Genomic DNA, 11,672 nt, shown 5'->3' on the forward strand with positions numbered 1-11,672 from the left:
ATTTCTGATGTGGTGACACGCGTCTGGATAGAATAGACACACGGGCATGCTGTCTTGTGGGAGAAGAAAGGGGGCCAGAGAGAGGAAGCAGAGTCCGGTAGGCCTTGGCTTGCTTTCTGGCTGGATTTGATCAGGGGATGTTAGCAAAAAAGGCCTGCTAAAGACTCTTTCTGCTAGCTCCCTCACCTGATACACCTTTCTTGTAAATCTCAGCAGAAGTTTGTGAGCTTGTTCCTTTATTTACCTATCCTGCCTGTTGGTCGTTTGTTTTTGTCTTTTTTTTCCACCTACAAAATGTTTACATTTAGAGTAATGGGACCAGCATTCTTTGACTTTAAAACTCCATATGAAAAAGCTTTATTTGACTGGGCATTCAGATCAGCTCTCTAAGGCTTCTATGTATGTTACAGAGAGTAAAATGGCTATAATGAGACTGCAGGTATACATGACAATGAAGATTTAGCACAGAATCTTCTCTCCAGTAGACCAAAAAGTGTAGCATCAGAGTTGAGATGACAGAAAATTTCTGTTTAAGAACACAATTCATTCTTCTTTGTGTTCAACATTGATCTCTCACAAAGCATCCACAGGTAAGTGAAGGGTTAAGGTAAAATCCTTTCTTCCATCTGGACAAAACCAACTTTTTCTTTGGAAAGAAAGCCTGTTACAAGGCATGAATTGAATTTTCACTGCAAAAAGGATGAAAGTCTCCAGGTCAAATGCTGTGTAACCTGGTAACTGTAATGATATGATAAGATGGTGATGGTAATGCCGCCATCTGGTCCGGCCGCTGAATGCTACCTACATGAACTACAGTGAATATAAGGTTCTGGGTTTTTGTTTTATTACTTTTTTTTTAATGTCTCCCATTTTTCCAGACTGCCATACAAAACCCAGCAAGCTTAGTTTTCACTCCTAAGTAGATGCATCAGAAACTGAAATGAGGTACCAGCTGGTAAATAAACTGCTAGCTCTGTCTCTTTATATATTACTCAGGAAATATTTCAGTTTTTCTAAACAGTTTTTTAAGCCTTGTGTTCGTAAAATTCTGGCAAGGGCTAGAAAATGCTCCAGAGACTGTATTTTGAGGCAACAGCTCTGAAATGTGCAAGCTTTAACTGCCATTAAAGAATGAAATTTGTTTGGCCCAGTATGTACTGCTCTAAAACTAATGGCAGGAAGAAGCATTTCGGAGAGTTAGCCCTCTTGGCGACATTGCATTGACATTCCTCAGCTTTTACTGCAGTCGTGCTCCGTTGAAATGTGACCAGACGGCAAATAGTGTTCAGACGAGAAGAATGGCCATATTGGTTCAGGTTAAGGTCTAAGCATCTAGCTTAGATGCCATCTCCAACACTAGCCATAAGCAATTTAGGGAAATTTGTTATTTCCCAAAACCAAACCAAATAAAAATTAAAAAAAAAAAAAAAAACAGCCGACAAAAAAACCCAAACAAGGAAAACAAAGCCAAACTCATGCCTTCAAAGTAAATTTATACCACCTCAGCGCTCTGAAGCGGCCAGGGTTTTTGAGCCAGCCTTAGCACCTGGAAACTGTTAGGAGGCGCCGCCCGAGCGCGCTAACGGTCCGTGTGAGCGGGGAGCGGCTTCGCTGTCCCGGTGGCCGGTGCTGTGGCTCGGATGCTGAAGCACTGCTCGGTCTTGCATTAGCACGACTGCAGAGAGGTGGCACTGTTGTGCTGTGGTTTCTACTCGTTTCATTCATCGGATGCTAGCGACCGACTCCGAGATTATTCATTGGAATTGAGGCATTTTGCTTTTAAATGTCATATTCTTTCATCTGTTTTCAAAGGCAAGCATTTTAGTAGAGAAGGGTTTTATTCTAAAGAAGTGCTGAAAAGAATGTCTTCACAAGCGAGATTAAAAAAAAAAAAATCGCCTCAAGAGTTGTATTGTTCAAATGCAGAGAATGGCCTATTTCATCTTAAAGTAGCCTTAACTTAAGCGAGGATTTAGTGCCATAATTCACAAACATGTGCCCGGAAGATCCTTGTTGCATTACTGAGGCTGTTTGACTGCTATCGTGTACGATTACTTCCACGTAATCATCTTTTCAAGTTTATTGAATTTAATCCCCAGTGCAGCTGCATTTCTTATGCTTTTATTTTATGGGAAGACTGTTCCACAACTGCGTTCCTCTAATTTTAAGCAACTGAGAATAGCTGAGAATAGTTTAAGTATTACAAGCTGATGTTTGGTTTTTTTCTTCTCTCATCACCAGAAGTGTGCATCAGGTAAAGTTAAAATAAATAGTCAGCTTTTCACCTGTCTATTAACACGTTACGGCCGTACTGCAATGAAATTTAGATGTCGTTCGCAAGCAGACAGAAACAGAACAGAACTCTTCGTTCCTCTGAATCTGTGAAAATGAGATCATCATGAATTTTACAGTGACAATGCACATACTACTGTAATGTGTATTATCAAAATAAAAGGATTTGTTAATTTTGTTACTGCTTGGTTTTTTGGTAGAAAGAGCCAGAATGGCCTAATCAGTTTCTTGTAAAATTTTACAAGTCTGATTTTTTTTTTTTCTTATTACTTTTTTTTTTAAATTACAGTGGGAGAAACTACAGATGACAACAAGTGAGAGGAGGAAAATAGTTTGTTCGGTCACATTCCACGTAATTGCAATTACCTGTGTTGTTTGGTCGTTGTATGTTTTAATTGATAGAACTGCTGAGGAAATTAAACAAGGCAATGACAACGGTAAGTATCTTTTACCTTCTTCAGTCTTGTTGATAATGCAACGGATGGCTTTGAAAGGCAGCTATGTAACCAGTCACATTCTGTTCTTAAATAACAGCTCGCAGATACATGGCTACGTCAAATGCTTTAATGCAGAAGTAATTAATGCACCAGTGTTAAAAGCTTATGTTATGCCCCTGCAGAGAGACGGCTACTTAGTGTAATCATTACGACAGCTTAACTAACTGCTGGTTCTTCCTAGGTTCATCGCCCATTATCTAGATATTTCTAAAGCTCGGACAAAAAGATGAGTCAAATTCAAACAGCTCAGTGCAAGTTCAGGTCATAAAATAGCCATTTATTTGTATTACCCACTTGAACCTCGATATCCTGTAAAACACGATAGAGCCCTTTCATCAACAAGCTTCCTAATACGAACTTCCAAGAGACTGTATTCCGGTCATGTGGGACTTAAGTAGCATGGAAAGCCATTCCTGCGCCCTTTCAAATAGAATTTCACTGTGAATGTCCATGCTCCAGTTGTGTTTATTGTGAGGGTGGTCAAACACTGGAGCAGAGAGGTCGTGGAGTCTCCATCTGTGGAGATACCGAAAACCCAACTGGACATGTGTAACAAATTGCATGTTTAACATAAGTAGGTTTCTTTTTGGACTATACTTACCGTATGTGGAAACCATATTCCAAACTGAACTACTCTTCTCCATTTCAAATCTAAGTCTATTCGGTCTTAAATTTAGTCTTAAATATGATCATGATGATGAAGAGGATAAAAAGCTTTTGAGTTTTGATCTGAATTGACTTTAAGCTCAGTAGAGGGACAAAGGTCTCTAGCTTTGTGCTATACTCTGAAGTTAACATGGAAAACAAAACAGGCGGAGCTTTGTGCCTTGCTAGTTAGATAAATATTTGATGATACTCCTGATGCTTGCCTTTCTTGCTTATGAGAGGAAAATATGTAACAAGCCTCAGTAAGTCACAGACAAATGTATACTACAAAGTCTTGTTTTGCATTCTTTCTAAATGGGTAACCCTGTTTTTCATCTCAAAAAAACTGGCCCTGAGGATAGGACTAGGAATGTCTTCAAACTTCTGAGTACAACTACATCACCCTAAAAGGGGGAAAGGTATTTCTGTGGATTAGCTGAATTTACACAACAAAACAGCTAACATGAATTTTTGTTATTATATAGAATGCATAAGAATCACACCAATTAATCTTGGTAGGCTCAAAAAGTATTTATGATTTGTATAGAATTCAGTGTTTGCCAAATGTAATGGATGATTCTCCACACTAAAAAGTGGACAAAGAGATGCCTTGGAGCTACTTACAACATGCAAAAATAAGTGTTTGTGAAGAGAACTCTTCTGCCCCAAAATTTGCTTCTTGGGAGGGGGGTAATTTTACAAAATCAAATATGTGTATTTCGGGGGGGGGGGGGCATATATGTAGTTTGCTTTTCTCTCCATTATCTTTGTTTAAATGGGAAATGCTGGGAAAAAAATGGTGAACACTGGAGGAAAAACACTTTATAAACATATTTTGAGGAGGAGAAAAACTGAAAGCCCTGAATAATACTAGTACTGTTTGTTAATATTGTGCAAGTTTAAAAATCCCTTTTTAAAATGTATCTCTCAAAATATTTAAAGGGGTTTTTTTCTCCTTACGAAAGCATATGATGCAAATAAATAAAAGCATAAACCTCTTCATTAGTAAACCTGTCACTGGTCTATAGAAAGGACAATTTAAAATATATTTAAAATAGTCTAGAATTTATATGGCACCAGGGGCAGGGAATCAGGTTTCACATAAATGTGCTCTGCTTCGAGAAACAGGTCTAGGCTTAGCTGAGCTTCATCTCTCCTAATAAAGCTTGAGTCTATGAAAATATGGCAATCCTGGAATATACTGAAAGGCAGAAAATTCACTGTGCCGTACCAGTTAAGCAAAAAATGATGCTTCCTGTATTACCATGGAAGCAGCAACAGCAGCACATCTTTACTGCTAAGAGGTGGAAGAAACTCTGAGGGAAAGCTGAGCTGTTTATTCAGCCTCTTTCTTCCGAGCTGAGCGCTCCAGCAGTGACTTGCTAGTTCTAAGTGTTGTTACCCACTGATGGGGCTTAGTCAGATGCAAACCATACTGTTTTCATAATTAAGAGTAAGAAAGAGACAGTGATTTTTAAAAACAGTTATTAAAGGAACAAAAAAAAAAAGAAAAAACACATCACTGGATATGACAGCTTAGCAAAGTCTTCTTGTTACTTCCTTTTGTCCCAGGAACAGGGGATTGAAGAAAAGCATGACAAATGTTTTGTGAACAAATTTAACAAATATAAAAGGATTTGTTCCTGGCAAGTTCAACTAACCAGAGTAATAGTGGTTAGGGAGATGCAAAGTGATTTATATGGTCTTTGCATGCTTTTATTTTGCTGCAAATTAAAAAAAAATTAATTGGCTAGCACCATCACAATACATTGTTACCATTTCTAAGTACTACTAAGTAATTACCATGACAGGGAAAACTACAGCTACTTCAAACATTTTGTGTGCTTTTGCAATAGTTAATATTCTTTTGGTCTCTATTTGTTTATTTAACTAAAAGCCCAGTTCCTACGTGTTTAACAGTAAAGGGGATACTTAGATTCACGAGACTCACACAGGTGGCTAAAAGTAAAGACGTGCTTTTGAGGAGTCCAGGTTGACTGGTCTAGGAGTCAAGACTGGCTCCTCACTGAAGCTCTTCTGCTGAGTCCCAAAGGAACACAGATTGCTTTCCTGCCTGTGGCAAAAATTTCTTCCCTGTGTAAAACTCACAGATATCACCAAGTTGTTGTGATAGATCACCAGTGGTTGTATACAGCATCTGCAAGGCACCTTGAATACTACACTCAGTGAGCAAAACATTATTCAAAGACCTTCCATATAGGACCAACAAACCTATCCAGATTGTTCAGACTGACAGCTTAAGCACTGATACAGAGGTCTGACTCTTGTGTATAGCATTTAATCTTTAAATGTCATGAGGCAACGTGTAACGGGAAGGCTGGTCGCTGTTCCTTCATGTTAGGCTACTGAATGGTTGAAAAAAGCAGATGCAGTGGTATGAATTAATGAGGAAAAGGCTGTTCTTAATACAACATTAATTTATTCTGTTAAAATCTTAAGACCACATTTGGGCCAAAGCAAATAATTTTAACATTATTCATATCATAATCAAGTTTAAATGCTCTCATTTCTCACTTTTTTTGTGGTTTTTGTGTTAGCAGCCATATATTTTTCTGTAAATATCAATGTGATTGATCAACGCAATGAGAAAAGTAAGAACAGATACACCAAAAACTGTAAAGTTACCTTTTTAGTACATAGGAATATAAGTTTTGCTCTTTGATATAGGTGTGTTCGGAGCGGGGTTGCACAGACAGCAGGAAAAAAGAGGCTGGCAAAGGCAGGTGATGCAGGAGGCAAGAGCCCTTTCCACTAGCTTTTTTTACTATACCCTGGCTTCAGGATGAATGTAGGTCCAGGTAATAATATTGTAAATGTTGGTGTTCCAGGTACCCTAAACAGTGTCATGCTTCTAGCATGATTAAAAAAAACAGTTGTTGTTGAAGATGTGCATAATATTTCTAGTTACGCAGTTATCTCAGTTTTGGTACTTGTATTTTTGCTTAAGCAAGCTATTGAATATGGGGATGCTATTGAAGAACAGTGAAATGTTTTGGTTTTGACCATATCAAGCATTATGCCTCCTTTGTGAGAGCGGCCTTGCATTTCTTATTTGATCAAATTGTGGTGAAGTCAGTTAAAAGTGGGAGGCAGATGTCGTTTCTTGGCTGGCCTATGGGATAGGAAACTGCTGCTGTTTCCTACTTGAGCCACAACTGCCCCAATAGCGTGTACGTACCTGGGAATTCTTACCAGGTGGCTTCTTTTCAAAATATTTTACTGAAACTCAGTACTTGATATTCAGTGTATAACAATGGTAATAAATATAAACGTTTTATTTCAAAGGTGTCCTTGAATGGCCATTTTGGACAAAACTCGTTGTGGTGGCCATTGGATTCACGGGGGGCCTGGTCTTCATGTATGTGCAGTGTAAGGTTTATGTTCAGCTGTGGCGCAGGTTGAAAGCCTACAACAGAGTGATCTTTGTTCAGAACTGCCCAGACACCGCCAAAAAACTGGAGGAGAAGAACTCTTCGTGCACTCAGACCTCGGACGTCAAGGACGCAGTGGTGGTGCCAGTAGCACAGACAGGTACAAACTCTCAGCTGGCAGCTGAAGAAACGACATCAGAGGTCATGCCAGTTTGACAGAGATGGCATTGTTTCTTCCTTGCAGAATAAGGCATAGTGTTTTCTACACTACAAATGCTAAAAGAGAGTAGAAATGACTGTGCATTTTTTCAGTTAAAAAAAAACACACAAAAAACAAAACCCTACAAGGAAAATGGATCCAGCAAAGCAACTTGTTACTGTATGGAATGTGACCGTTCGTGAAGTAGTTTCTCAACTAGTCAGCAAGTGTAGTGAAAGTGGAAATGTAGAAAGTGCAATAGAGAACAGGTTTAACAGACAATGCCAAACCAATGTGACAAGAGTACTTTTTTTTTTTTATTTTTTAAATTGGATGGCTGCGAAAGTAGAAACAGACCTGATGATATAATCATTTCGTTTACAGAAAACAAAAACCTTTCATCTGTTTACTACTAAAAGTTGTGTTTGCTATTTATCTTCTTGAAGATACACTTCAAAAGGGTACCAATCAAGTTATATGCATTAACTGAATCGAAGTACAAAGAGCTGTATCGCAGCACTCACTCTCTAAGCCTCATACGGTAACACACGTTCATGTGACTGCACTGGAGCCTGAATGTTTGGGCAGCTGTGTCAACTAAGGATATTTGAAACATTTGAAGGGTAGCGTTGTTTTTAAATATGCCTGAATTTTTGAAAAGTAAGCAATTCCAACCAGTATAAACTCATGTCTCCACAAGGCACAGAAATTTTTTAAGTATAGCTGTCAGCAAAATAAGTACAGAAAGGAGAGAATGTGTAGATACGCATTTAGAACAGCAGCTCAGCTGTTTATTTTACTTTGCAAGAGTGAATTAATTGAATATACAAAGTTTTGAGGCAGAACTATAAATGAAAAAATGCAGTTTACTGCAGAATCATACAAAAGTAAATTGCATATTATCAAAGGTCTGAAAAAGGATGACACATAAGGAAGATGGAAGCCATTTTTGGTTTTATTTTTTAAGATTAATGATACAGAAAGGTAGACATAAGAGAATATACCTACGTATCTTAAAAGAACATTAGTTTTTATCTCCTTGTTCTGAAAAGTTAGTTTTTATCTTCCTGACTGAAAAAATAAATCAATGGTTTCCCTCTGTACAGGTAAACTTGAGGTGTTAGAGTTTCAACAATTCAGCTGTTAACTTCGTGTTTTGAGCATTCTCATATAAAAAATGAAGTGTGAATAGCATTAAAGGGTGCAATAGATAGATGATTGTCTATAAGATACTGTCCAACAGGGTAAATTATACATAAAGAACCAGTTTTGTGATTCACTTCTCGTACCTGTGATGTTTACCATCAGGACACAACAGCAAGTATTGACTTGGAGTAATGTGCTGGCGTGGAAGGTCTGGGGCCTGAACGTAATGTATATTTTAAAAAGAAAGTTAAAAGTTCTTTTTTGATCTTGTATTTAGGTAAAGGAGGAAAAGCAAACAAGCAAATAAAGAACCAAAGTAAAGAGGATAGGAGAGCACAGGTTCATTCAAAGGCGGAAATCTGCCACAATTACAAGTGAACTAGACTTCTACAGCAGCCTTGCAGTTTCTAATGGTAAATTTCCTCTTTACACATTCAAATATCTCAAATCTTTACACACTCAAATATATTAAATAACAGAATCATCCCGTTCTTGCAAATATCCAGGGTGCTGGGCCTAAGAGGTATTGGAGTTTATGTATTAGGCAATTCCTTTGTGAATGTGTTTACTGGCTTAAGGCTCAGGGAGTACTGGAACTAGCAGTATTAGCAAGAAATGTGTCTTTTATCAGACCATTATGTTCTTTTGTATTGGAATTGCTCATGTAATTTGGCTGTGACTAAGTGATTTTCATCTAGCTAGACAGGACACAAAATCTTGGTGCTTGAACAGGCCCTAAATACATATTAATAATTTGCTCTAAGTTACTCCAGGTGAGTTGGATCAATGTTTAAGTTTTTCATATAATAACATGCACTTTTCACATAAAATAACTTTCCAATTATACAATTGCGAATTGGAATTGTAGCAGCATCTCATTTGAAATCACATACAAGAGTAACAAAGTAGTTTCTCTGTTTATAATTGTGGAGGAGACTTCAGAAGGTCTTCAGAAAACCATGACAGTACTAAGGAACGCCTCATAATTGCACGTTTAAGATAGTCTGCAAAGGCATGGTTTTCAAAAAGTGTAATTCTACTTGCTAAAAAGTAAATCTCATGATATCTGAAGTTAGACACTTAAAATTACTAGCTGCATCTAAACGTCTGGAATGATGTTTACAATAAAACCTGATGAATCATAGCAAAATTGACTGAGAAGGAACATTATCGTGGAAGATAACTAAGAGCTTTCTGAAATAATCAGAAAGTTTCTTGCTAAGTGACAGTACCCCTGCTTCTTTAGCCAGCTTGTTCTTTGACCTGCTGTAGCATCATGACCCCATTGAAAGTACTTTATCCCCTGTTTTGACAGTTTACTGGAGACTAATTTACGTTGTTTTTTTCTTGAACAAGTATAAAATTCAACTCAAAGAAAAAAATACCTGAGGCTTCTGAAAGCAGACTTACAGCATCCAACAACATTACTGTACATTTTTAAAAATACACTGAAGCGTCAGCAACAGAACAGACAACTTGCAAAATTTTATACTAATGACTTCAACTTCAAAACACTATTTTGGCACTCATCTCAACTACACGTGCAACTGAGCTTACAGTTAGTTAGATGTAAGAATGGAGAAAGACTTCAGCCGAAATTCCTCCTCTCCCTTTGAAATATTAATTTGGACAGCAGGAAAAGGAGCAAAATTGGAGTGTCTGCTGAGACAGACAAGGAGACAAGTCAGCAGCAAGAGATGACAGCGGGCTCGAAGCAGTCTTTAACCTTTTAAAGCATTACAGTATTAGCCCGTGCATCCCTTCCTCTTCTTAGGTGCAGCAGATATTCTAGAGCTTTCAGGGATTTCATGCAGGATTGGAATTTGCTTCTGAAGCAGGGTGGTTCCTCCTCAAGAGGGCAAGGAGCTATTCACACCAACATGCCTTGGATGCAGGGCCGCATGAATGAGGAAGGTGCACGAATACAGACACTAGACAGCTGCTTACCAACCAGTGTTTTTTATTCCCACGCAAAGCACAATTTTCTGTATTAATTTAACGACCACAGGATTCTATCCTGCAAAAACAGTATACTGAAAGTTTTAAGATACATTCTGAAAGTTTTTAATGAAAGTGATATATCAAATAAAGATCCGTATCAAACTGACTGTGTAGCTACAGTGCATCTCAGGCAAACTGGCAGACAGCGCAATTTAGCCTGGCTAAACCCACAAGGGCAGAACCTTGCTCAGAACCATTACGGAGAAGAGCTTAATCTGCATTCTTGTTTAAGCAAAGTTGTAATGAAGGTGGGTAGAAGTAATCTGGTGTCAGATCAGACCTGGAATTTTAAACAAGATACTCTTAACCTATGAACATGCACGTTTCTTTTCCTGTTTTAAGTTAAAAGCATTATGCAGTTTATTTCAAACTGGCATAAACATACCACTTTTGACTATCATTAGCATTACGAAGATTCTCAACTAGTCCAATTGTGCCATTCACACACTGCTATATCTGAAAGCAGTGTTTATTTTTGTTGTGTAGAAAAAAATAGTAATTCCCCATCACCAGAGTAGACCATTTATAATTTCTAATAATGCAACGAAACTTATTCTATGATGAAAATATTTTGTGTATAATATTCAGAACTATGAGTTTGTGGTACTTGTTTAACTCCCTCTCTTTTGCAAAAGAAAAATTGTATGTTTTTGTGGGTAAATGTGTACTGAAAGACAGAAGGTAAGGGAAACAAAAGTAATATATCTGCTTATTGTTGTGAAAAAAATGTATTTGTATTAAACAAATGACCCAAATTACTGTAGTATTCTACATTTGTCACTTTGTTACATAGAGCATCACATGCTGAACGTGAATTGGCAACGCCACACTCTTGCAAGAAAGGTGAACAATATATTCAGCTGCATACTTAAAATTGATAAACCTGCTGGCTCAGAGTGGCTAGTTTTGGGTACCACACCTTGGCAGAACGCTTGGGAAAATACCTCCCAGTACAAAAACACTTGCAAAGAACTACGGTTGTTGAACTTGCAGAAAGGAAGGCTGGGCAGGGGGATATATAAGAACAGGCTTCAACTCCATAAAGAACTCCCAGAAAGCAACTGGTTTTACATCCATAGCAAATTGGACAACGACTACTGGGTTTCAACTGCAGGAGGATAAGAGGAAGAAAACTTCACGAGGAGAGCAGTGCCTTGGAACGAACCGTTTGTTATACGTGATAAAGCTAATCCTACCTTAGATTGTCAGAATGAATCAGGTTCCTTTTTTGTTATTTTAGAATTCTACTTGGGTGAGATTTTATCCTTCTCCAAAAACCTTGCATGCTTTTTTTAATGAAAAGAAATACTACATGTTTGCATTATAAAAGAATCTGTGTACTTTAAGCCAGGTGTAAAGCCAGAGAAAGTTTACTATCTTGATAAACACACAGCATTCCAACCAAACTTCAAATTTAGTTTTCTAAAGAGGGTTGAGTCCACCTAGCCTGTATCTTTATCCTAGATTGTCAGCTGGGGAGAGAGTGGCTAAGTTTCGAAA

At 37.8% G+C, this 11,672-nt stretch overlaps 1 protein-coding gene across 2 annotated transcripts in view; it reads left to right on the forward strand.

Annotated features, from left to right (window-relative positions):
* The window catches only part of MARCHF1 (membrane associated ring-CH-type finger 1), a 255,753-nt gene extending 244,826 nt beyond the window's left edge, over positions 1–10,927 (forward strand). For both annotated transcript variants that reach the window (XM_076336580.1, XM_076336581.1), the window contains 2 exons: positions 2,582–2,729; positions 6,741–10,927. In XM_076336580.1, coding sequence (XP_076192695.1) covers positions 2,582–2,729; positions 6,741–7,042 — 450 coding nt within the window. In that variant the 3' untranslated portion in view covers positions 7,043–10,927. The remainder of the gene's footprint in view (positions 1–2,581; positions 2,730–6,740) is intronic.
* The last annotated feature ends 745 nt before the right edge of the window (positions 10,928–11,672 follow it).

This window comes from Aptenodytes patagonicus, chromosome 4 (genome assembly GCF_965638725.1).
Source record: "Aptenodytes patagonicus chromosome 4, bAptPat1.pri.cur, whole genome shotgun sequence".
NCBI lineage: Eukaryota > Metazoa > Chordata > Aves > Sphenisciformes > Spheniscidae > Aptenodytes > Aptenodytes patagonicus.